This window comes from Sylvia atricapilla, chromosome 2 (genome assembly GCF_009819655.1).
Source record: "Sylvia atricapilla isolate bSylAtr1 chromosome 2, bSylAtr1.pri, whole genome shotgun sequence".
Classification (NCBI taxonomy): Eukaryota; Metazoa; Chordata; class Aves; order Passeriformes; family Sylviidae; genus Sylvia; species Sylvia atricapilla.
The window spans coordinates 76,763,892-76,790,922 of NC_089141.1; the positions used below are offsets into that span (position 1 = coordinate 76,763,892).

Genomic DNA, 27,031 nt, shown 5'->3' on the forward strand with positions numbered 1-27,031 from the left:
AAACCTAGAGTTTAAACACATAAGAAGTTTTGAATTTATCAGTTAAAAGTTCTTGCAAAGAAAAAGAAACCAGGAAATTGGTAGAGATTCACAGCAAATTACATGAAGCCAATGAAAAAATTCTGATTTCTTTCATGGACTTTGGAGTGGGCTGTAAATAAGACTGAATAAAATAGTAGCCAAAACCTTGGGACTAAGTACAGATTTACAGTACAAATAGAAAAACAAAACCTACCATCATTATGATTTTACAATCTAATTTGCTTTTAAATTAAAATAAACAGCACTTAGGAAGGGTTTCACTTTCCTGGGTAGTTTTAACATGATCCCTCTAGGGAGATTTAGAGAATAACAAGAGAATTCGAAAATACATCTTAACTTCCATAATTACATTCAGTTTATAAAAGGTTCATAGAATGTGAAATGATTTGAACCATATTATTAGAGTGAAATGAATAGCATATTTACTTTAACACAGTGTAGTTCAATATCATAATGAAATGACAACAGAGTTGAACAAACGCAGAACTGAGAGCTGAGATTAAATTTACTGCTATTATTATTACAGAGATGAAATCAAAATGAAACTATGTATCATTGAACACTAATGTTTCAGCTGGAATGTACATTGTATTCAAAATGTCCAGCTAGAGTATTTTTATAAATTTACAAACAGAAGACGGATGTCATAATCACATATCACTATGGAAAATCTCCTATAGTAAGAATTTTTATAAAATTAATAAATATATGTGTCAAAACCTGGAGTCAGACTCATAGTAACTGAAAAATTGGTCATCAATGCAACCAGGTTGTGACTTGGTCCATACACCTGCTTTCCATGCAGACATTCTATTCATTTGCACCCACAGTAACTGTAATGGCTCACTCAAATGATTTATCTTAATACAGGCTTCATCTGGGGAGTCATCTACAGGTTTTTCATCTGCCAGCAGAGGCAAGGAAACTACACTGTTACATTTTGTGAGGAAGGATTAGGCCTATGAAGTCCATTATTTTTTGTTTTATTCCTTTGACTTTGGTCTCTTATCTTCCTGTTGTATTGAAAAGACAGATAAAGCTTGGGCAGGAAGACAGTTTTTGCTTTAAAAGATGCTTATTTTTGTAGCACTGTAGAGCTATAACAAACAGCTCTATTTTTGTAGAGCTGTAATAAACTTTATTTTGCTCAATTAGCAACTGCTACATACTTCAAATAAGTATTATCATGACTCCAATGCAAATGAAGCACAGGGACAGCAGATTCCAGCATTGTCGAGCAGTTCAATTCCTGCAACCATTTAGATACTGCTTTAGCTTGACTTACTGCTCTAATTCGCTTTAAGCACTTTTTCAGCCACATTCGTATGGTCTGTTTGGCCACCTCCTCTTCTATGGTGTATTCCAGTTGTTCTCTAGCAAGCAGCTCTTCCAGTTGAAGACTTTTTCTGATATCAACAGACCTATAGGAAAGCATGCTAGAAGAAACATAATTTACTTATTTTTAAATGCTGGTGTATTTGCATTTTTTAGAGAATCCAAACTCTTACTTAAGACCTTAGAGTCTTAAATCCATAATGCAGGTCTGCACAGTAATTTCATGTTTGAAGCTAAAAAATTGCTGAGATGATTCTAGAAGAGACTTATTGTGCTCAAAACCTACATCCAGCTATCCAATACAGGTGAGCAGCTGAACTGTAAGCAATTAGGGCCTTTGTGATGCTTCAGGGTTTTTCCCCCCCTAAGTGTTTACGCTTGAATAATGTTCCCATTTCTATTTTATTTCTAGTCAGGCTCACTGTCATGTTGCTGCACTTGAAGGTACATTTCATTACCTGGGATACAAGAGGAACATTTGACTGTATGTAGTTTGTGACAAACCTCTTGCAATGAAAATGTTAAAATTACTTAGAGCTGATTCCCTAGGACCTTTGTTTACTGTCACTAATATTTTTTCAGGGAAAAAAAGGGAAATCTAATTTTTGTAAAACATTTAAGATTGCAGTGCCTCCGTGGCTACCAGTCTTGCCTTCTCCTAAGCCTAATAGCTACTTGTTAGCCTGGAAATAAACACAGGCTGTTATATCTGTTCTAAAAATGTGGAGAAAATCTCAGGGTACCTGAGCACATCATGGAAAGTGACATCACCACCATTGTGGAGCCGCTCCATTTCATAGCACATGTGCTTGAACAGCAGCTTGTCCTTGTCGAGATCCACCTCCAGCCTGCCTCGCAGAAGCCTCAGCAGGAATTTCACTCGGAAGGTAGGGATTACACCCTGTGTTAAATTGCATGATCAACAGTAAGTTATTACTGTATTCTAACAACCAACTCAGACATTCAACTTGATCAGTGAGAGAAAAGCTCTTTCTCCTAGCATATTTAAGTCACTGCGAACACATTGCTGAAGAGTGTGCACATTCAGCCAGTTCTTCAGCAAGTTCACAGAAGTCTTTGTGGTTTTTGACTCATATACAATGAGAATCTATGCTGTTAATTTTGCCAGAATTTTTCAAAATTGCTTGGGGATTTAGTTTCCCCATTTGCATTCATCTGTAATTAGAATCATATTCCCAAAGAGCTGCCTCTGTAAAATGGAAATTAAACTATAGTTTAAACACTCATAGCCATGTCTGTATTTGCTGTAAACCTGTGCCCTTTTCTGTGCATCTCTGAATCAACAGGAGAATGTTGAGGGTTTACTGGCTTTTTAAAGGTTATCTGCTCTAAGAGGCAGTACCTACTGCACTTTTGGTGACAACAATTTCTATCTGTTGTTACAAAATTAAGATTGAAAGTACTTCCCTCTGAAACTGTGGTATTCAAAGCCTTCAAATATTTTTTGTTCTGCTAAACAAGCCTCACCAGAACTATTTTTTAACGTGTTCCACATCAGAGAGATTCTGTCAGTGCTGGGCATGATGGATCCAGAACTCTCTACCCCCATGAATACAGACTTCAGCTTCCCTCTCCAGCACAGCCATGTGCCAACTACAGGCGACCAACTGCTTTCACCATAATGTTCGCATTCAAAACTCAGTGATGTCATGAATCATTCAGACGATGATTTAATTTGTGTGAGCATCTGAGCAGCTCAGTTTCCCAGATGCTATTCTCATTTCAGAATCACAGAATGGCTGAGGTTTGAAGGAAACTCTGGAGCTCATCTTGCCTCACCCCTCTGCTTAAGCAGGGTCTCCTAAAGCCAGCTTCCCAGCATCAGGTCCAGATGGCTTTTGAATATCTCCAAGGATGGAAACTCCACAACCTCTCTGGGCAGCCTGTGTCAGTGCTCAGTCACCCTCACAGTGAAAAGGTATTTCCTGATGTTCAGAGGTAAGTCTTGTGTTTCAGGTCGTGCCTGTTGCCTCCAGCCCTGTCACTGGGCATCACTGAGCAGAGCCTGGCTCTGTCCTCTTTACACCCTCCCTGCAGGTATTTATATACATTGATGGGATTCCCCTGAGCCCTCTCTAGGCTGAACAGTGCTAGTTTTGTCAGTTTTTCCTCTCAGGAGACATGCTCCAGTTCTTCATCATCTTTGTGTCCCTTTGCTGGACTCTCTCCAGTATGTCTGTTTCTCTGTGTACAGAAGAGCCCAGAACCAAACTAGGATTCCAGCTGTGGCCTCAGCAGTGCTAAGGAGAGCAGAAGGACCCTCTCTGCCTTGGCCTGCTGGCATACTTTGTCTAATGCAGCCCAGGATACCATTGGCACTCTTTTCTACAAGGGCAATGGGGGCTCATTTTCAACTTTTTGTCCATTGGGGCTCCCAGGTCTTTCACTGCCAAGCTACTTTCCAGCTGAGTGGCCTCAGCATGTATTGTGCCTTGGTTTATTCTTCTCCAGGTGCAAGGCTTTGCAGTTCTCCTTGCTGAACTTCATGAGTCATCTGTGAGCCCATTTCTCCAGCCTGTGAGGGTCCCTGTGGACGGCAGCATGACTCTGGCGTATCAGCCACTCTGCCCAGCTTGGTGTCACCAGCAAATGTGCTGGCGCTGCCCTCTGCCACTCTGTCCATGTCATTAATGAGGATGTTGAACAGGACTGGACCCAGTACTTATCCCTGGGGCATACAATGAGTTAATGGCCTCCAGCTAGAACCCTTCTGACCCTTCACCCTCTGGCTATGCAGACAATTTTCACTCCACTTCATTGTCTCCTCACCCAGCCCATACTTGATTAGCCTCTTCATAAGAATCTCACAGGAGACCGTGCTGAAATCTCAGCAAAGACCTTCTGAAGATCAGACACAAAACATGGATATGAATCTGTAGGCTTCCAAGGGAACAACTCTCAGGGAGCTGGGAGGAAAGATGCTATTATATTGATCCTATAAATAGGTACGCTGGTTTGTAAATCTGCTGTTATAAGCACTTCACAGAATACAGGTTGGTATTTGAAGGGCCACGAACAACATTGGATCATGCTCACCTCTCAAATTTGAATAGTAACTGCTCAGAAAGTTTTGTCAACACACTTTATCCTCCCCATATTCCTTTTCAAGAAATCTGGAAATTTATTGTATCTCTGTGCCTGTTATTATGAAATTACCACTTCTTACCTCTCTTTTATCATCAACCATGTTCCATATAATTTGAAAATGTCTTAGATCATTATAACTTAGAAGCTGATCTTCTTCAGTTGAGTAAAACAATGAGAAATTCTCCACAATGATAGCTGAAAACCACAAGAACAAAACACACCCTTAAAGAAAGTCTGTAGTTACATCGTAACATCTAACTCTGTTGTGCAAACTCCACATTAACAAATGAATATATGCTCAGACAAGGATTTTGAATACATAATATACTGTCTTGCCACATCAATATTCACTACACTTTTTAAAAGCTATATCTTAAATGCTGGTGAGATGCCTAATCTAACATCTAAGATCAATTAAGTGAATTCCAATGATGTTTGAACAAAGGTTAACTGAATAAAGAAAAGCTTAGAAAACAGTGCTCTGTAGGGCAACTTGACTCCAAAACTAGAAAATATCTCTGTGTTCCAAAAGCTTTCATTCCCAAACTTCCTGAGATTTAGCATTCCTGAGCCAAAGTATAAAAATCATTATAAGCATGCAAGGTAACATTGAAAATACAAGGTGGCCTCACACCTGAACAGCAGAACAGACTCACATCTAAGATACTACATGCCAAGATGTACCTTGTTGCTATTAATGTCTATTTTCACTTACCAACAAGCAAATTTAGCATGATGTATGCAATGATGACATAGAAAGAACAGAAATACATAAGAGCACCAGCATAATTTCCACAGTCTGTTTTCCAATAGGTGCTGTTATCTGGTGTACAAAATGGAGGTTGAACCTTAAAAAAAAAACAACCCAACAAAAACAAAACCAAAGTAAAACAGTAGTAATAATAAAAAGAGATTATTAATTTCTCTGCAATCAATATAATATTTAAGACTATTATTTCTTTAAGGCTTCCCAATTAGGGAATAATACTGTGGGCATTATTATGGGCACATAATAATGATTTTCTTCTTTTAATAGGAGAAGACAGGAGAGAGAGGTATGCCAAAACAGGTTGAGGCACAGATCTGAGACACAGAGACCACATTGTGCATTATGCCACTTTACAGCAACAACCTGGTGCTTTAAAGCAAGGTGGCTTTAAAAAATTTTCTTCCCTGCTCATTAATTTTAAAAAGGAGAGGCATATGATCTCCCTTGCAATGGGAAGCACAGATAAACATATATAATGATTCAAGGTGGAATTTTTAGGCCACCAAGACTATAACTCACATGGAATGAGCCAAAGTGCAGGAATCAAAGACAAGGGTAATCTGAAAAGATACCTTGCCCCAGTTAAAGAAGAGGTAATAGTGAAAAAGTGAGTTATTGCATTTCTCATTTTGAAACCATCTGTGTATTTTTATTTTTAAATCATCTAATTGCCTAATTCCATGAAATACTATACTGTGAGTACTGCAACTTGTGCTTCATGTTCTGAGAACATTATTTTCTTGAAGAGATAAAGGCAAGCCCAACATCCCTTATACAAAGCTAAGATACTGAAAACAGTTTGAGATGGAAGGGTCTCTCTCATTTCTTGTCTACTTATCTCTGGCAGTATTGTAATTACCATGCAGTCATGCATAATTTTGTTCCAGTCTTCTCCAGTAACTATTCTGAAGAGTACAGTAATAGCCTTGCCAGCTGATGAAAAATTTGCATGTCTGTTTTAAAGAAAGAGAGAAGAGAGATTGAGAGATCATTTCACTTCCCAGTATTAAAACATTGGCAAGAAAAAACTTTCCATTTTCTACAGTTCTACTGTTTTAAACTAAAAATAGTTACAGTATTATTTGAATGAGCCCGTTGAATTATTTATTTAATGACTTAAGATACAATAACTGAACTCTAGCTCAGAGACAGATCTGAATATTTTAGCTCATTTTATCACAGAGCCAAAGAAAACTCAAGGCCAGTTGCCATTTCCTATCTCCATTTTCTTTTGTAAGCCTGATGATGACAGGGAAATCTCCAAAGAGCCAGTTCAAAGAACTTTCTGCTTTCTGTATCAGCCTGGTTTATGGATCTTGTTTTTGGGTGATGCCAATAGGATCCAGTAGGTACACCATGGTTCAGCATCTCGTGGGCAAGCACAGCACTGCTCTGAAGCATATTTCAGCTGGCATAATGAAGAACAGCTCTCAGTCTGCTCTAGGTTGGATCAGGTGTCATTTGGTCCAATGCACAAGGACTGGAAAGATGGCTCAGTGTCTCCTATCAGAAATTCTGTTTAGAGCTCTTCAGCCAGACCTGCAGATCTGTCTTTCACCACAGATAAACTTCTCTTAGCAGAATGTGATTTCTTCAAGCTGTTAAAAGAACATGCCCATGAGATGGGAACTCCATACTGTACCTGTTAATGTTCTCTCCATATTTCACTGTACCAAATAACACAACTCCAGCAAAAGCATAACAAAGAAGCAGTAAGAACATGCCCACTATGATGAAGAAACTCTTGTACATGCTGACAACCACAGTCAGGAGAAGCATTTTTAGTGTTACCTGGAAAGACAGAGAAAAAGCAATCCATGACAGCACTCAGAAAAGCAAAGATAAAACATAAAAGAGAGTTCTTGCACTTGCCATTTTGACAACAAATCCTTCACATTCATTAATGGATGAGCTCAGTAAAATCATATATTTTGAACATGATTTGAAGTGTGTGTGCTTTTTATTATTATAGACACCAGCATATCTTCCTCATTTACAAGGACAAGGTGTTCCTCCTCGAAAAGTATATACAGGACAATACAGTGTAGGATATTACCGTGACAGTACAGCATAGGCTTACACTATAACATTCTAGGATCAATATTCTCCTGAAGTATTGGCATTGTACAAACAGTGGTGCAGTAAACTACTCTGGGCACATCTGAAAGTGATCCCAACTGTTAGACAGAAACCACAGATACTGCAGCCTACCTAAAGGAATACTTTCATGCATAGAGAAGGGGATTTCCTTAAGATCAGTACAGCTCTATTAAGCCAGTCATTTCTCATGTAATTTAGTGACCAGGAATACCTTCCAGAAGCCTTCCAGTATCTAAGGCGGGGCGACAGGAGAGCTGGAGAAGGACTATTCACAAGAGCATGTAGTGACATAACAAGGGCAAGTGGCTTTAAAATGAAAGAGGTTAGGCTTAGATTGGACATTGGGAAGAGATTATTCACTGTGAGGGTGGTGAGGCACTGGAACAAGTTGCCCAAACAAGTTGTGGATGCCCCAACCCTGGAGGTGCTCAAGGACAGGTTGAATGGGGCTTTGAGTAACTTCCTCTAGTAGCAGGTGTCTCTGTCCATGGCAGGGAGGTTGGAATGAGATGATCATTAGGGTGTCTTCCAACCCAAACCACTTAGTGAGTCTATGATTCTGCAAAATTGGCCAAAGTACACAAAATTAGAGCATAATTTTGAAAATTTCATAGGCTATGTGCCTTGATAATAGATATTACTTTCCCATGTATCTATATTTTACATTTTACTGTTGATAAATTTATTGCCCTAGATTGTCCTAACACTCTTAAATACTTTGGATATGATTAAAAAAAACCCTTTAATGGGACTGAGGGTGTAATTTTTCTTTATAATTATGCAAAATTTCTGCTGACCTTTAGGCATCACATTGCATCAGGATGGGTAAATTAGTGAAACTGATACAGCTGGTAACATGAAAGTACAAATGACTAGACTAAAATCTGGAAAAAAATTTAGAATCCGTCAGAGCTTTGAAGGCAATCACTTGGCCTGGCTGCATAGGAGAGGCAAGGATTTTTCATCTGGCTTCCAAGGCTCTACAAGGTCTGTCTAGTCTGATTGAAAGAAAACTTTTTATCTTTACTGAACAAACCCTTTAATTTACTGTTCTTAACCCTGGCAACCTAGTAGAGCAGTTTTTTTTCATCACATTTACTTCAGTATGTCAGACTTCACAGAAAATATTTGGACAGTCTAAGAAGTTCTACAGCAAGGGAATGCAGTGTCACCACTTGTTAAATAAATGTGTTTGTTCTCTGCTTATGCTTATTCTGCCAGTCTACTCTCAATTACACTAGAGGAAATCCAAACACAAAAGAAATGTAAACTTGAGAAGTGACTTGCTTTGTCACCATCCCAGTGTTTCAAGAAAAACATCTTGGCCCAAAATTGTTTTTAAATTGAATATAAATCCTTTACTGTGACAAGACATACATTGTAGAGAAAAAAGACACAGACCTGTCTCTGGAAAAATAAACTTTTTAAAGAGAGCACTATCATAACAAGATAAATGTATTCAACCACCACTACAACAGTCTTGCAGCAAAAATAAATAAAGAGCATGCCCATCACACTTCACTGAAATGGAAAGGGCTGAAAATAGCATAGTGTATGTTCAGAGTTGTAGAGAGCATTTTTAAAAGCTGTGGTATTGCAGCTGCACTTTGTTTTCTGAAAAAGTTCAGCTTTTCCAGTAGCACTATTATACAATCTACTTAAAATCCTGCTATTTTAAAGACAGCATGTAAAGTTGTAGTGTGGCTGTTTGAATTTTTTTGTTTTTCCTAGAAAACAGAGCCTTACAGAATTTGAACAAGAGATGCACAGCATCTAGTCCTTTAACCTATACACGAGCATTGCAATAGTTGTAGTTTCTAATTTATACTTACATGCTTCCCACAAATGGAGAAAAACCTGAAGACAATTACACATGCCCCCATCATGTATGTGTATGCATTCTGGAACACAAACACAAACGACTTAATACATGGTCCCCCAAGAATCTCTTGAACAGACCTTGGTAACTAATTTTTAGTAATGTAGGGCAGCCCCATATGAAATAAGAGAAATCCTAAACTATTAGCAACAATATAAAGAACATACATCCAACCTCCCCAGACATCAAGTCAAAAATGTTTCAGTCCTCTATTAATTATGTCCATCAGGCCCAGTGTACTTGTCTAGGAAGCTGCTGGATTACAGAAACTCCTGAGGCCCTCCAAACTTCTAAGTAACAGGGAAAAAACTGTGAGTGTCAGGGCAAAATGACTAGTCATACAAAACAGGTTTTCCTAGATGCATAACTTGGGACAGACAAGAGAGAATCCTGCAGACATTATAGGACTGTGACTTTGACAACTTGTCATGATGACAAGTCAACCATCCCTTCCTCCTTTTGCCGTAAGTAAAGAAAACAGGAGTGTAAATTTAAAAATTGGGTGTGAAATGAAGGGTGAGCTGATTTCTTCTCCTCTCTCCTTCATGTCTTCTGGAATTAAACCCTGCCCCTCAACCAAAACCAGTGCTGCAGAATCACTGTTGGGTTTGGGAGAGTTTGTGCTGTTCAGCGGTTTTGAACCTATGCCTTCTTCCAGTCCTTTGCTCCTATTTGTATTCTGTGCCTTGGCTCTTTCTTCCTTCATGCCTGTAAGACCTTAGTTAGCAAGAGCTCTCACTCTCTTCAGGCTCCTTCTGTTTCTCACTTACATCCCTCTGAAAGACTTGTTTCCTACCACGCTTACAGACTAACTTGCATCAGTAAGACAATTTTTGCACTACATGATTGTGCAAGACAATGATTCATTCTTAGCATCAAGCTTAGTTTCTTTCAGACATATTTCAGCCTTATTAAAATCTCAAAGATTTATCTGGATATATAGCAGCAATCCTTCTGCTGGTGCTTAGAGATAAAATCATTTTAATGATTGGAATTCCATTTTGTATATCTTACCAGTAAGGCAAAGTGAAGTATGACCCATATAACTCCAAGAGACGTCACCAAGAGATCATACCGATTTCTTCTGCTTTGCCAGAAGCCAGAAGGTGACATGGCAATAATCTTCATTGTGACCTGTGGATAAAAGAATTTCTGACTTGTAATGAAGAAATGATTATTCCTTGCCATGAGATCCTCTTCCATTCTCCAATATGTTTGATTGGGTTCATTTTATTAAATAGATTCAAACAACAAGTGGCAGGTTTCACTTCAGCTTAATATTCCCATGTGGGCTAACTGGGTAATATTAGCTTTCCTTAGGTGGAGGAAAACTGGTACTTGTGCAAGACCACAGACAACCAAGACCAAGGGATGAACAGCATTCTGAATTGTCTCTCTGTCTCCATTAAGTATCAAAGACAGGAGTGTAGCTAACCACCTCAGAGTGAATACTTAATGTATAGATTGCTGAGGTGAATGTGGGCTTAAGACAGCTTGAAGTTACAAAAGTCATGTCAATAACGTGTAGCTAAAAAAGGTAGCAGTATCCTATCTAGCTGTCTGTAAGCAAGCTAAAATCACATAAGCACATCTGAACTCAGGAATAGGATTGTGTTCTGCAGCACCTACAGTACAAATTCATTAAAAAGTTTTCCTATACTGCAACTATTTCTTGCTTTAAGGAATACTCTGTACCCAGCACCATCTGTACTCAGCAGCATGTAAGAGAAAAAAGCTAAGAATGGTAAAGGCAGTATATTTGACAATGTACCTAGAAAAAGACAGCTTCCAAAGTGCTTGTACCTATTTCCAATTTAGGTAACAGGAACGAAGACAAGAAGCTCAAGGATAGATACTAATAGTATCTAAATACTCACATCAGGTTACAGATACCAAAGTAGAGCGGTGCATGTAGAGGGAACACCTAAGAGTTTCTCATACAGAGGTTATATTAAATCTCAGAGCAGGTTAGGAGTTACTGGATAAAGGCTATAAATATCAGGCATTCATTATGTTATTTTTCTATCCCACCTTGCAACACTGCCATTTAACATTTCTGAAAACAAAACCAGATATAAGAGGGCATTTGCTTGAGGTGAAAGGCTGATTTTCCAGTTATCTTTTTGCCTTATAATGTTTTCTGAAGCCTCACGACAAAGTGAACAATCTGGTCTGAATCTCTAATTACCATCTGAGTTACTTAAGTTATCTTGCCTTCAGTTACATGAGATGCCCTAGAGAATTGAAGATGGATGGATGGGACTGGCAGGGATGACATAAGACCTGTAACCATCCCTGGTCTTCTGGAGTGGCTAGTGGAGGTAAATGAATCTCACCCTTCATCTCCCTTGATCACAGTAACAGCTTAAACACCTACTTCACATGTAGAGTTCAAACACCTAGCTTCAGGCATCCATAATCTTGAACTGAATACCATACCATGGAAATAAAATAATCACATCTCCCTTTACTCTGTCATCATCAGTGTGGTAAGAAAAGTGAGATCTTCAAATTCTTCCTATTTTCTATATCACATACATATGATGTGGGCAATAGAGGCTTAAGGCTAAATCAGGAGTTAGATTGGACACAGGGCCATCAGCTATGCAGAAAGCAGACTATGCTGCATTAAGGAAGATCCTGAGCAGGAAGCTGCTTCCTCTCTCCATAAATTGTGTGCACTCACAGTGTGATAGCTTGCCTATTGAGACAGTCAACAAATTTTTCTTGGCTCCGACAAAGTTCCTTTGAAATTCCAGAAGTGTATTTGTTTCCCCTGGCAGTATAAGAGAAAAAAGTATTTCCAAAGACATAGTTACTAGGTAAATTAAAACCTGCCTGTGTATGACACAAATAAAACTTTTCTGTGTTTGCTCGGTCTCTCCAGAGATACTGATTTCTCCTGGGTAGGGAAAAAAGAAGCAACAACACGGACATACTCTAGCTACAGCTGCTACAAGGTATTCACTTCATTGTTTATTCATCACTACTGGCAAAACCTATCAATGGAACACAGGAACTGTCAGATTGGATTAGAGCAGTGGGAAATGTAGTCTACAATCCTGTTTCTGATAGTGGTCAGTATCAGCTATTCAGAGGGGACTGAAAGAAGAGTCAAGCAAAAATGTATAAAGAATTATGTACAATCCTAACCACAAAGGAAGCATCTTCTTTATCGTTAAATGGATATCCTACACATTAAAAAAGTATATGTTTTTCAAAATGTGTTTAAATCATTAGATTCCAGTCTTATGAAAAGAGGGTAAATACACCTTGCGGAGATTTTAATAATAATATTCTCGTAGATAGAGAACTGCTACCACACTGGAGCCAGACTCGTGCAGAAAAAAGACAATGCTGGAGTTGAGGTGTAGCTTATTAAAAGATATTAAAATGAAGTATGATATTTGAACCAAAACAAAGCTGAGAGAGGTTTGATTTTGTCAGTTACAGAATAGTGTGGATTAACACACCAGGCAAAACATAAATAGATGAAGCAGAACTTCTGTGAGACAACACAGACCTTTTGTTGTATGAAGGGAATGTAATATGAGATGTTCTGCAAGAAAAGGGTTCACTGGCTTCACCAAAGCACTGTTAAATATTCAGACTTGAATATTTATAAAAAGACACAAAGCTCAACGTTGAAGAGAAGTACGACTACAACACTTAAAATTTTTCTTCTTACAATACATGTTTAAAGACAAGTGACATGGAGAACCCTGAATGTACACATTCAGAAATAAACACCCTAGTGAAGAAGGAGAAGCTTCCCAAAAGACAAAATTAAATATATATATCCAAGTCTTAATCTCAAGAAGTCATAAAATATATTACTTTACCTCAAGAACAAAAATGAAGGTGAAAACAACAGACATTGTTGCTAAAGGCACAGTCACTGGATCTGCAGCATCCCACTGAAAAGCAAGCATAATTCATTCATAGAAGAAAAGCACTTAAACAAAATAAATGCCTCTTCACTGCCTTAACTTTTCTTGAGGGTTCTGTTAATGAATAAATTTCACTTGAAAATATACCCAGACAGGAATGGCATCTTGGTGTGCTCTTCTCTCTCAGATTTACATCTTAGCTAGAAATTAAAAAGAGTGGACTACAAAAAGGCAGAAATTGACTGAGCTGCACAAATTACAATTAATCTACAGTGATCTCTGCCAACTGAGATTGCTATATCTAGAAATCATGTTTCCTTGCACTCATCACTAGTGGCTCAATTGATCATTAATTGGTGTTAGGAAATGTGCAAACACATGCTATACTACTGTAACAAAATGCTTAAAAGAAACACAATTACCTTAACTGATAACAACACAGACTGAGCCAGAACAAGTACAGCAATAGTTCTCTTAAAAAATGGATGCTGAGTTATATCATACATCTTTGCTCTAAAGCCATCATTATCTGAAAAAGAAGGAGTTTGAGGAGAAGAGTTAAAATACACAATAAAGTTTCCCCCTACTTCTTGACATATTTTCCATGTTCATTAGAGGCAAAATAATCCTTTCCCATTTTTAAAATACATTTCTAATTTTCTGCCACAATTTTCCATATCAAATGGAGCTTCTGAACATACAATTTCAAATACTGAACACCAGTGTTGCATGAAAGCTTTGGTACTTTTAGGGCAAGTGCATCATTCAACTGCTGTCAGGTTAATACATTCCACTCATATCATTACAGCCAACTGCAATATTCTAAATATTTTTCATTTAGAAATCCATTTTTCATTGAGGCTTATTCTAAGACCATCGAAGCACAGCCTTTCTTGGGTTGATTTTAATAGCCTTATGGGGAGATCTGTAGTTGGAGCCCATTTCCACATTAACTTATGCACAACCTCCTAGTGGCCTCATGATTACAGTTTTAATTTGAATCACAGACTCCTGGGGAATTACGAACACTAGGGCTCAACATGAATAAAATCAAAATATCTTTGATACCCGGACGAGGTGGGAGATGAAGAGGTTGTGCTATCTTCAGTCTGCTTTTCAGATCTTCCCATCGTCTCTGATCTACAGTCAGCAAAGCTGTCCCCTTAATAAACAAAGAGAAGCATATAAAGCTTTTGTCATTTAACAGCACTGCAACATGAAAACAACATTCTCTTTGGTGCCTGAAATAAAGTTACATACACAACTTCCCTTAAATAACACACTGCTTGGGGAAAGAAGTCTGAAGTATCAGCTGTTACTCAAGAGGATTTCTGGATGCATTAGCTGTGAGTTTCTGGGACTCAACTCAGCAGGCACAGTTGCTGCTCTTTGTAGCAGCAGCCCAGTGTGGGCAATGAAACACTGCAGGAAGTCTTCCATTTGACTGAACATCATTTGCCAGGAAGCAGAGTGGTGGTCTGGACTTTGCGGCAGAAAATCCTGTGGCTTGCTACTGCCACTAGTTTCTTCAGAGAAGGAGCCCTCCAGGAGACCACTGCTGCTCTCCACAGCTCTTCTGTTTGGGGTGTAATTGAAATAAAATAATATGATGCTATGAATCTCTAAGAGCTCTCCAAAGAGGAAGCACAAAGAGACATGAAGACACACCTTTAGGGTGGATGGTGGTAGCTGGTAATGTGGATAAATGTTCATATAACATAGCAAACTTAAAACAGAATTCAACATTATCTAAAATGACCTTCAAAACAAAGTGACTTCCTTATCACTTTAGAGAACTGTAAAATCTCACAGAAGGATTCTAGAGTTACAAAACCAAAGGAGACCTTTTCAAGGTAAATGTCAAAAGCCTGTCTCCCAGACTTGGCTCCTGTCCCGGTCAGAAAGGAGCCGCACTGAGCTGGGTGAGGGCTGGCATGATCTTTGCCCTTACCTGGGCATTGGCTTGTGTAGATGCTGGAACTATGGCTGGCTGTGCAACTGATAAGGTCAGGATTTCTCCCTCTTAGTGAACAAAATCTTTTTATGGAGCTGTGTCCCTAGATGGTATGCTGGGAAGAGATGCCTTCCAACACAATGTGGACAAAGTGACAGATGTAAAGATGCTGACTACTCCTGTCAGGCACAAATGCCACCATTTAAAACACTTAGATTAAAAGACAACACATTCATACCAAGGAGTGTGTTTGGTTTATATTCCTGGAGAGCCATCACTGCAAACAAGAAAAAAGATGGCAAAAAAGGAGACTTTTGTAAAATCTAGTGGTGCCAAATTGCTTTGTTGCTCAAAAACTGCCAGTTCCACGAGCTGGATCATCATGAGGAACCACAGAGCAGAGCACTGTGAGCAGGTCTAGGGCTGGAGGAGCTGTGCTTGCGTTTGGACTTTAGCTCAAAGTGCCAGTTAATACCTGAATTGTTCACATCTTCACTGCTATCTGAATGCCTGGCACTTGTGAGTTGTGACAAGTGATAGTTGGGGACTGAAATGGGGTAGGGGATTAGAATAATTTGGGCTATTGCCCTGTCGCTGGGACAACCAAGGACAGAGCCCAGAGCTTGCTGTGGTACTTCCCAGTCCAACCTTCCCACACTTGCCATTCCAACAACTCATACGAAAAACAAGAGCTTATCTGAAATGACCACAACTTTTTTCTTTTTAGAAAATTATTTGATCTCATGTAAAAAAGTTTGTTCAGTAATTGTCCAACTCTGATCCTCATCAACAACTCCTGTAATTGTTCTAACCACGTATCAGCCATGAATTTTCTAAAGAAAATATCTACTTTAAACACTAATACATTAGTCAAGTAACTAGTTTTAAGAAAACGTGACTGAACCTTACACTGTGGATTGTTTTGCTCTCTACTTTCTGGGCTAGTTGCCAGCCATTTCTCTAAGTATTTTTTTAGCTTCTGGACATCTCTTCAGTCTACTTGAATATTAATTGAGCTGAAACTCTTGCCCACTTAATTAACACTTTCAACTCAAATCTGAAAACATTTTCTTTTCTCTATAGTAAATACATAAAAAGTAACAAGTATTCAAGAAAAAAGAAAAAAACCCCAAACATTACATGCCACTGCAGCTTACTAAGAAACAACTGAAGAAGCTGAACCAGAAGATACAAAGCATTTATACTTGAAGTATCATGTGAATTCTACAGAAATATTGCCTGATGTGCCTGTTCAGTGTAATTTACAGGGAACTGTTACTAGTGAGCAAGGACAAAACCCAAAGTTTTTTGTATTCATCCATGTTTCAAAATTTGGAGGAAAAGTAATATTGCACAGCTGAACAAAAAGTGACAAAAGCAACTATAAAAATCTGGTGGAGTTCTCAAACTGTAGAAATTTCAGCTACATTAATTCACAGCCAAAATTCAGTGAATAAGAAAAGAAATTTCTCCTTTTTCTCTAGAACAGATGTATTTTAACAGGAATGACTGCACTTCATCTTACCAAAATTACACCAACGTTATGCAAACATAAAAATACCTTCAGAACAGTAGAGGTTTTAGGCTATTTACTTTGCTCACAATCTGCTTGACCTATTTCAATCTGCTTGACCTTGCTTGCCCACATTAATGCACAGTAACGTGCTGCTCGGCTCCCTTCCAGAAGGAGTCAAGTAGTTTCCCTGATGGACAAACCCAATGGTTGTGTTTGCTACTGGGCTTGGGTCAGGGCCACAGCCAGCACCCAGTTCCAGCACAAGCTCACTGGGCTGTCACACATCTCCATGCCCCATGGGATGTAATCATCCTTTCCCTTCAGAGCCACGAGTGGTAAAAATATCATATCTCATTACTTTTGTGACTTTGAAATGAAAGATGAAAAAAAATTAATAATTTTGTCTCAATGCCTCAGAGGCACTGCAAGAGGCTCAGAATAGACCCTCAGATTAAAGGTTGTGCAGTGTATGTGCAGCAGTCCCACCAGAAGGCTCTACCTTTTAACAAGCGTAGACATGAGCTGCTCTGAAACAAGTCCCCTGAGGGCAGGTTTTTTCTATTTTTCAGGGTAATCCAAAAAGTGCATGTGAACTTGCCTAGAACACTAGCTCCCTTTTTTTTGAGTGATGGACAATTATTATTACAATGTACTCTGTGGTTTGTAAAGAAAAAGCCACACAGCTTTACTTTGGATCTGAAATATTGCAATGGCAGGGCTCTAAAGAGACCCCTCAGTTGCAACACAGGCAAGCAAAACACATCTTTTTATCTGCCACCACATGTATGGCTATATCAAACTAAGCAGCATCTGTAAATACATAGAGCTTTATGTTCAGTCTCCATCTAGCAGCACAGCTGCACTAGAAATAAACTCTAACAGCTTTGATGGAGTGTGTGATGGATCACTGTTATCACATGCTTCAACTTTCTAGCAAGTATGGATCAGGTATATGTGAAGCCATATTTGCAGTCTTGCAAAATGTAAGATTGGTAAGCCAGTACTAAAGGCAGCCTTACCAGGTAACACAGACAGTGTAATGTCCATTTCAGGTTTCTCACAGAGCCAGTTTTACACTCAATAAACCCTCTCACTCAGAATAAACCACCTCATTTAGTACCTTGTTTTCATTAAAATTAGCGATGACAACTCCAACAAAAAGGGTCAGTCCAATCATGCAGCCAAGGAATACAAAAACATGGATGTAGATTCCGTGGATCTAAATAGACAAAAGTAAGATTAATAGTTAAAACCCCCCCATAGTTATTTGTCATAGAATTTAAATAATCTGATGTGTTTCCTTACCGGCCCAACACGATGAATAATAACATCTCTGACTTCCACCCAGCCTTTTAATGACAGAACTTCAAATAGTGCCAGCATTGCATTGCCCACATTGTCAAAATTGAAATTCCGAGGATTTGCCCTGAAATGCAGTACACAAATAGGTGTAACCTGTAAAGCTATTCTATTTGTTACCTTGATTTCTTCACAGTCTAACATTAAAATATCTTGCAAAGCTGGGGTGAAAGCCTCTAAAACATCTCAAAGTTCCATACCAGGAATAAGAAAACAATGGCAACAGCAATCAATATGTAAACCTAATTTATTAGATCCCTGTGTATGTTTTATATTCTTATTCAAAATCTGACTCAAAGCAATAAAGCTTATAACATGTTTAAGGCCAAGCTAGATGGGGCTTTGAGCAACCTGGTGTAGGGCGAGGTGTCCCTGCTCATGGCAGGGGGGGTTAAAACTAGAGAATCTTTAAGATTCCTTCCAACCCAAACCATTCTATGACTCTGTGTTGCTGCATTTTAAAGCTTTTTGCCAATGAAATAAGAAAAATACATCGTTCGTGGGAAAAAAAAATTGATTTGATGGTATTGGCCAGATTCTAAAATAGATTTATCTGCAGGAAATAATTCTCTAACCCACATAAAAGATTCGGACTCCATGGTCAGGGAGATTGTTGAGAAAATGCCCTGTTTCATTATCATAAGGAATTCATAGCATAAAGCAAAAGTTACTGAGAGGACATCACATATTCTTGGCTTTCCTACACCATGTGCTCTGACCTTTTTTATTAGTAGAGATTCAAGAGAATGTTTCCAGCTGAACATTAAAAGTACTCTCTTTGGGCTAGGGTAGCACGACACTCTGCCTCTACAATCCAAGCCAGATAATCCAAGGAGCCTAATGACTTTTCAACAGTTTATAAGGTAAACAGTTGTATTCTAGAAGAGTTATTAAGTGTTTGGTGCTTCTTGAATCCAACTATTCAGTGAAAAGAGAGCTCTCAGATGTAGACACTTCTTTTTAATGCAGTCCTTATACTGACATCTGGCTCTTGAAAATCTGGCCTGACAGCCAACAGGTGGTATAAATGTCTTTGTGATAAAACATTTTTCTGAAATAACAAAACATTCCCCAAAGCCTGCAGTTATGCTGATTAAAACAATTTTTGCTTATTTCAGGATCAAGCTGAACAGGATTGAATTTGCTTACTTGAAGAAGAATTTCTCTGAAGCATACAGAAACAAAGGCTTCTGCAGATGTCAGTTTCACTGACTGTTCAAATCACAGCATACTATTTCATTAGTGTAGGGTGGCTCTGGATCTGCCACTGCTGGTACATTCATTATCCACACACATGGCCAATTAAAACAATTGTAGCTGTTAAGCGGATTTTGCAAAATGCCAACCAAGTGAAAAAATATAAACAATTAAAAAGAGTGAGTTTTACCCGTTCAGGTGTTGGAAAATATTAAATGGACTTTATTAGAATTCTAAAAAAATAGGCATACATTAGCTTTTAAGTAAGTTTTACTGTACTTCTACACCAGACAGACCACAAGGATTCCCTGCACTGGAAAAGAAAGAAACTGCTAGCTGGCATGGTTGATGGTCATAGAAGAGAACGACTGCTTTTAGACATGATATAATAATTTGTTTTTATGGGTAGCAGTAGGCAGGTATCCATTTCTTTTCCTTCCCATCTTTTCCTATTTATTTTTAGGTTCTATTGTTGCTTTATGGCTCTCAGGTTGCCTTCATAATAGTACTGAAGAATAACAAAGTGATGATACTTTTCAAGATAATAACTCCCACTGTAATAATAACTAAGTCAAATCTAATTCCTACATAGGTTCAGTACCTAGAGGGTTTTTTCCTTTCTTCCTGGTTATGAAGTGGAGGTTAAGTCTGGAAAACTTCATATATCTGTATTTTTAGTAAATATGCCAGAATTTTTACTCTTAGTATCATTTGAATCACAATAAAACCCCTCCATCAGTAATTTAATGTCATCACATTTGAGCCATTTTTCTACACCACCAGTTGCATTTTTGAAGAAACATAGGCCAAAGTGTAGCAACTCACCAGACTCGGGGCACCCAAAATCCAGGCTTTTTCTCTCCAGGTCTTAACTTTAAATTGAGATTTTTGGACACACTTACGTTTATTCTGAAGATGCCATGACAGTCTTCCTATAAGAAAATAAACCACAGCCTGAGATTAAACAGAAGTCTGAGAGAGATGCCAACATGCCAGCATAAACAGCACATTTGCCATGATAGGAAAGCAATATAAACAGAAATGAAGGGTTATAAATAAGTCTGTGATTAACAGTCATGGAACTTTACCCAAATGAAAAAGGCATCTTAGTAAGTTTTCCATATACCCTTTTCCTTCAGGACTGACAGTGCTTTTCAATTTGCAAGGCTATGTAGCTTTTCAACTATTTTCTAAAGACCACTGCTCTCCTTAGATCATGATGATATTTCTCCAAATGGAGTAAGAAACACAGGTAACTTTCTCCATCTAACCCACATGGCATCCCCAGTGATTTAGACCTCTAGCAGTCTAACTTGTTTTTCAGTTGTTTGGAATGCAAATGTGTTATTTTCCATGATTAATTCCATGTCCTTTGCAGGTAATATGGCATTCCTTTGACAACTTCTTTTTAAGCAGTCCCCAATATTTGGGCCTGCTTTAGTTTTTATATGGAAACATATAAAACCATATTCTTACCCTCATTTGCTGACCCCTTAATCACCTTTCCCTCCACCATCCCTCTTCTGAACAAGAAAGTGCCCAAGATCTGTTTCTCATATGATAGCTCTGATTGCCCCTCTTGCTTTCTCCAGCAGGCAAAAGTGGCACAACATATCATTATTTTGAAGCAGAAAAGCAGTTCTTACCCTAGAGATGATGTGAGGGTCATTGCATTTAGCCAGTTTCCCAGCAAACAGCTGCACTCCAAAGCTTGCAAAAACAAGCATTAACGTCAGCAAAAGAATAGAAACCTGTAAAGATGAAGTTACACTTGTCAAGCTTCTCTTCTGTAGACTTGAGAAGGGGGTCAGATTCCCTGGTGAACTGCAGGGAGCATTGTCTTGTGGTATAAACCTGGAGATATGGCTTTTGTGATGACACGTTTCTTTAGGTTCTTGTCCAGATCACCAGGACCAGTGTTATATTAGTTTTATTTTTAACCTAGGACCTAAGAATTGCAGGTAAGGATAAAAGGTTTCTTGTGCTCAGTGTACCACCTTGTTAAATTCTGTATGCACAAGATTTGCCACTCACTTTAAAGAAACTGTTTGAGTATTTGCATATGTGCTGCTTCTGTTTTGCTGAGTCAGGCTAATTAATCTGATTAAGCCATTGTTAGATACTTAATTCCAGGATAGCTCCAATAAAGATAAGCATAAGAAAATTAAGATGTAAATATCTTTAATAGAATATAGTATTTATGAAATGCCAACTAGCTTAATACTTTTTGTCCTTGCTCTATTACTGTCTGCAAATATTTTGTCGCTCAGTGTTTCATAACTACCTCACCTAATAAAGCCTTCTGTTAAGGAATAAGATGGCTGTTGCTTAGGCTGACCAGCATCACATAAGGGTCCCAAGACAATAGATTATGTCTGATCAAGCAATCACAGACTCCATTGTTTTTGTCATTATTATAAGCATGGCCATGATCATAATAATAACTACAATGACATAAGAATGAGATCCAGATCTGTGATAAACAGCTGTATTGTTTTTGGCTGCCTCTCAAAAAACTTGAAGGTAGAGACCTGCAGCTCAGAAAGCAGGTTTACTTTTGTTCTTGCAGAGTTGCCACACACTACTTCTCATCTTCCTTGACCAACTGGAAATGTGAAAAAGGAGTAGATTTTTTTTCAGTACTCCACCTATGCAATTATGAGTAAAAGTATACTAAACAAGTAATACAATTTCAAAAAGAATTATTACAACAACTTTACTCTGTATGAGTTACTAATATTCTAATTTTTAGCCTGTTGTTGGTCATCTGCAGTGATACCACAATGAAAAGTAAACAGACAACAATGGTGAAAAGACTAGAAAACATGAATTTTATATCAAAATGTTATCTTATTACTCCTTCATTTATCTCATTACTCCTACTTTTTCTGCACAAGAAAAAAATAATTGGCACATACCAAAAAAATTTCCTTAAAGCCACTAAACAGCTCTCGAACCACTTTCCTCATCTGAGGGACCAGTTTGAAAATCCGAAGAGGTCGGAGGCAGCGGAGCACCATTAAGAGCTGAGCTCCAGATTTGGCAGGGACATTCTGAGGCATCCAGCACAGGAATATCAAACTCACCTGGATGTGACAGGAACAGGAAGAGGCAAAGAAGGGTCAGGCTTACCATGTCTTACTTGGCACAGACACAGCACAGAAGGTCAATGAACATTTCTATACCTTAAAATTAAAGGAAAGAATAAGGCAAAAGAGCATCTAATTTAGAAAAAGGGCTTAGATCTCTTATGTCCCAGCTTATTGTTCTAACTAATGGGCATCAGCCTGTCTTTGTCTTCCTCTTTGACTCAAAATTGATTTCATTTGCTTAATTAGATGGAATAGTTACAAAAGGAGAAATCAATTTGGCTGATTCAAAACAAGGACACAAACTATATTCTTGGTGCAGGCAGCATTATTTCTCTCTCTCTCCTTGAAATTTCAGAGATTCCACCCTGGAACTGAGAAATCCTCACCTGGAAAGTCTGTTAGCAGCTTTCCTGACAGTTTTTCTTATCACTTTGTTACAAGCATAAGTGGTTTTGTCACCAGGTGGTTTCATTACATGAATGCTATGTTTCTGGAAGTGTTTCCAAACAGCATAGTTGTGTCATGTGGCCTGAACAATCTCTGACAAATGTTTATTGATTTAACATCTCTTAAGTGCTTCTTATTTTTTAAAAGCCAGTGTTATCATAGGGAGACAGAGGTGAGAGTATTACAAAGAAGTAAGTGCACAAAAACTGGAGAATCAAAATATTACCAATTATTTAAAACATGTTATATATTGTTAAAAAACAGTGATAAAAGACAGCCACTCCACTAAAACAGATTTGACAGTCCTAACTTTCTTCCAGTCTTTTAAGGTCACCACAGCCACATCTCTACCAAACTGTAACAACTTAATTTTTCCTTCAGACAAGCAGAGGGATTCAGAGAGATTTCAAGAAACTAAAGCACATAGGAATTATGCATACCAGACAGGAGTTTTGTGCAAGTATGCATATTTTTATTTATGCTAACAGCAGTATCTTTGATACAAATTGATCATGACAAATTTTATGCAGGACATCTGCCTGGTGGATTAATCTCTGGAAGATTTAATCTAAATCCATCAAAGCCATTTTTCTCTGTAATTTCTTCAGTTAGAAAATATTTCATACTCTATTATACTGAGGACTTGGTTTTGACATGTTCTGTGGTGTTTACTGTCATGTGGGAAGAGGAAATGGACAGCTTCCTCTTGTATTTTAATGGAATGCAAGAGATTTCCCAAAAAATGTTGAGAACTATTGAGAAACTTTTTTTCCTGAGAACCACTTCCGATAGATATGGGATATAGGTTTCTTTGCTTTCTATTATAGCAACACCAACAACAAAGATGTGCTCTCTTTCAAATGGTAAAGACTTTTGAAACACCTTCAATAAAGCAGCAATACTGTTGAGAGGGGAATAAGCAATTAATACCTATGAAACAGGTAAAATTAAGATTCTCCTGCATAAAAATGATGAAATGAGGTCAGAGTTCTCGAGTTTACTCTGAAGAAAGATCAGATCTGATACTTAAAACATATCAATAAATAAAGAATTAAAAGGGGCCATACAGTGACCCTACACTAAATTGCCAGGTGTTTATCACATCCATGCATCACTACTGCATTTGCATCAGGGTACAGAGCCAAACTTTTCTACACTACAAAACAATTATATAACCAAATATATCAGAATTAAGAATGCCACAAAATCCTTCCATAAGTACAAAAACTTACAAGATATATAAATATGTCCATAACTCCTCCAAAGTCCCTAATGACAGCTGTTGGTGTAAAGAACAAGCCATCTGCCATAATCTTCAGATTAAGCTCAATGCTCATGAATATTACAAAAACATATTCAGCAATCTGAAAACAAAAGCAGAGAACAACCATAATTTAGGAATAGGCAGTGGAGAAAAGCAAGGTGACTGTGGTTCAATAATTGATAAATGATTCAGTGGCAGTACCTGGAGTGTTGGAGCATGCATAACTCTTCTAAAAGGGGATTCAAACATCATGGAAATGCAGGAGCAGATCGTAACAATGATCATGACCCAGTCCAGGTAAGTAACCAAACCCAGCAAGTCACTGTGAATGACACATAAGGAAATGCCATTACAGAAATGCCCTTAGCTCTGTGCAGCTTTGTGCCTACACTACAGTAAAGTGCTTTCCTATCAAAAATAAATTGAGCTGAGAAGTGTCAAAGATTTCAGTATTTCAGAAATGCATAGTAAAACTAGAGAAGTTGCATGCAAGTGAAGAAGAAAAGTCTGATTTAAAAATTCTCTTTCTGTTCATTCTTCTCCCTGAACAACTCCATGGTTTTCCCTTTCTTGGGAAAAAACCACCCCAAACCAAGACATACACATGTGCATGCACATTTACACACATCCATGCATGTGTGCACACACACTTATACTGCAGGCTTATGAGACCAAGCAAAGTTACTTTTGCAGTGCTTACTAAAGCTGATGATATTTGGTATTTTTCACAGCTCCAGTAACAGGATCTGTTTTAGAACTATAAAAAGAAGAAAAAATACAGTAATTTACATTTTATTTTAGTCAGCATTATAATTATATCATGCATCCATCAACTCAAAGTAATTTCTGCCCAAAATCAAGGCTCCATTTTATGCTATCTTTTTTTTAAATGTCTGTATAAGTTTCATTTAATTCTATGCAATTTCAGTTATATTATCAACACAGTTAGGATCACTTTAACTCATTGCATATCTGTAATGCCTCTAAGCTTCTTTGAACTGACAGTTTTTTGGGTCTTGATTTTGTAAACAAGGACTTAATCTTGTAATTTTCTTGGGAATAAGGGGGATAACTGAATTTAAGATATCAAAATGCTCTTTACAATTACTTCAAAACTTCTTGGACCATGGCTGGATGAGCAACCTGGCCTAGTGAAAAGTGTCCATGTCCAAGGCAGAGGGGTTGGAACTAGATGATCCTTAAGGCCCCTTGCAACTCAAACCACTCTATGATTCTGTGATCATATGATACCCTCAGTTAACACCGCCCCCCACATACACTCACACACAAATTCATCCAGAAGCTCTATGTCTTTTATTATTTCTTTAATCTTCTTCTGATTAACATTTTTAGATTCTCTGTATCTGAATTTTCCCATGTAATTGCTGTGCTCCACCTGCCATATCCAAACACCCATTAGGCAAAGAGTGAGAATTACTCCATAAGTAATATGCACATATCTAGATTACATGAATTAAGTTCCTGCTGCAGCAATTATTTATCAATTTCATTTGAAGCAGAATGACTCCTGAGGGAGAAGCTACAAGAATACTTTCCAAGAAGCCTCCCCTGACCCACTGGTTATAGGCACTTTCACTTCTCTTCCAACTCTCGTAGGAAATCATGCCAAGACAGGATCTGCACTGACATATCCTATATTTCATTGGAGAGCTCTAGCCATTTGGATGTGAAATTGCCATTACTTCCTTGCTGAGCTTAAAGTGAAAAATGGACTGAACAGACTTGAGGAATTACCACCAGAGAGATTTCATCTTTATGAATTACAAGAATGCACAAAACATACAAGAAGAACAAGAAACATCTTCCACAGGCCAGGTTCATCCACTTACACCCGTAAGCACACAGAACATACTTCATTAGGTGCCTTCCCACTGAATCCACTGACTTTTGCTTCTTAAACCCGTGCCTCTCCCTACATTGTACATAGCAGCATTGCTCAGCCATATTTTATTAGAAGAAAACATGTAACCTATCAGTTTGGAAAAGATATCTAGAATATCTTACTTGGTAAGCTAGATGACACAACAAATAAAGCAGGGAGGATTTAAGTAAATAAAAGAAAAAGAAGACTGTTTAAGAAAATCAGTTTATTCTTATAACTGCAAATATTTTATTTAAAATGTTAACATAAATCTACTGTTACCACTGGGCACTAAACAATGCTAAGAGGCACTGACAAGTACTTGCTAAGTGTATTTGATTGACTGTTTGTGTGTTTTGTTTTTCTGTTTTAATTTGCAACTGCTTCATGGACCAGTGCACTACAATCAAGTTAGCAGTTGCATAGAAAAGTGGGGATGTAGCTCAAGGACATGTCTCAACAAAGGTGGCAGAAACTTAAATACAGCAGTTGTTAAAACTGAGTATATAACTGTCCTGTCATGCTAACTAGAAGTAATTTGTTGAGGGACACAGAGAAAATCAATGGTAAAGCAGCTGCTGAAACCAGTCCTTCTAAGTGCCAAGCTCATGGCCTTGATATTTGAGCTATCTTGGTCTTTCATCTTGCACTGCTCTGTGCAAGGTGACATGCATTAACCCTTTAAAATCAGGGTCCCAGCAAGAGACAGAGGTTTAAAAGAAGAGGTGTGAGATGATTTTATAGAAAGCTGCTTGCACACGGATCTCTGTCTGCCACAGTCACATATACCTACAGCTTAGCTGCTGAGTCTCCCTGGTTTTCATTCTGTTTCAGCATTTCTCCTTCTATGTCCCACAGCTGAACACCTCCCCAGCCCGTCCTGAGTCCCCTATTATGGGCAACACTATATTTGGGTGAGCAAAGGTGCAATTTATTTCTCTTCACCTTTTTCTGTTCTATGAGTAACTGTTGGTGTATAATAACTTCTCGCCCTATGATTAGGAATAAGAAGGGAATAGCAAGCTGATTCCCAAATATCTAAAAGCGAGAAACGTTAGCCTTTCCTCTTAGCTCATGCCTGCAGTTTCCCCATAGTTTTGTCCATCTCAGCATCACAGACTGCCCTAAACCAGCCTTTTATTGCTTCCTTTCCTCCAGCAGCAAGACTACACCACAGACAGCTGGCTGCCAGCCTGT

General features: G+C 38.2%; 1 protein-coding gene across 2 annotated transcripts in view; it reads right to left on the reverse strand.

Moving 5' to 3' along the window:
- Positions 1 to 27,031, reverse strand: part of NALCN (sodium leak channel, non-selective) — a 234,436-nt gene that overhangs the window by 4,393 nt on the left and 203,012 nt on the right. For both annotated transcript variants that reach the window (XM_066313489.1, XM_066313490.1), the window contains 18 exons: positions 24,154 to 24,274; positions 23,921 to 24,052; positions 22,068 to 22,235; positions 20,796 to 20,900; positions 19,975 to 20,081; positions 17,899 to 18,019; positions 17,714 to 17,812; positions 14,192 to 14,285; positions 13,546 to 13,652; positions 13,076 to 13,150; positions 10,248 to 10,367; positions 9,187 to 9,255; positions 6,897 to 7,045; positions 6,114 to 6,207; positions 5,201 to 5,333; positions 4,565 to 4,680; positions 2,121 to 2,278; positions 1,328 to 1,478 (listed from right to left, as the gene is read on the reverse strand). In XM_066313489.1, the coding sequence (XP_066169586.1) occupies positions 1,328 to 1,478; positions 2,121 to 2,278; positions 4,565 to 4,680; positions 5,201 to 5,333; positions 6,114 to 6,207; positions 6,897 to 7,045; positions 9,187 to 9,255; positions 10,248 to 10,367; positions 13,076 to 13,150; positions 13,546 to 13,652; positions 14,192 to 14,285; positions 17,714 to 17,812; positions 17,899 to 18,019; positions 19,975 to 20,081; positions 20,796 to 20,900; positions 22,068 to 22,235; positions 23,921 to 24,052; positions 24,154 to 24,274 (2,119 nt within the window). The remainder of the gene's footprint in view (positions 1 to 1,327; positions 1,479 to 2,120; positions 2,279 to 4,564; positions 4,681 to 5,200; positions 5,334 to 6,113; positions 6,208 to 6,896; positions 7,046 to 9,186; positions 9,256 to 10,247; positions 10,368 to 13,075; positions 13,151 to 13,545; positions 13,653 to 14,191; positions 14,286 to 17,713; positions 17,813 to 17,898; positions 18,020 to 19,974; positions 20,082 to 20,795; positions 20,901 to 22,067; positions 22,236 to 23,920; positions 24,053 to 24,153; positions 24,275 to 27,031) is intronic.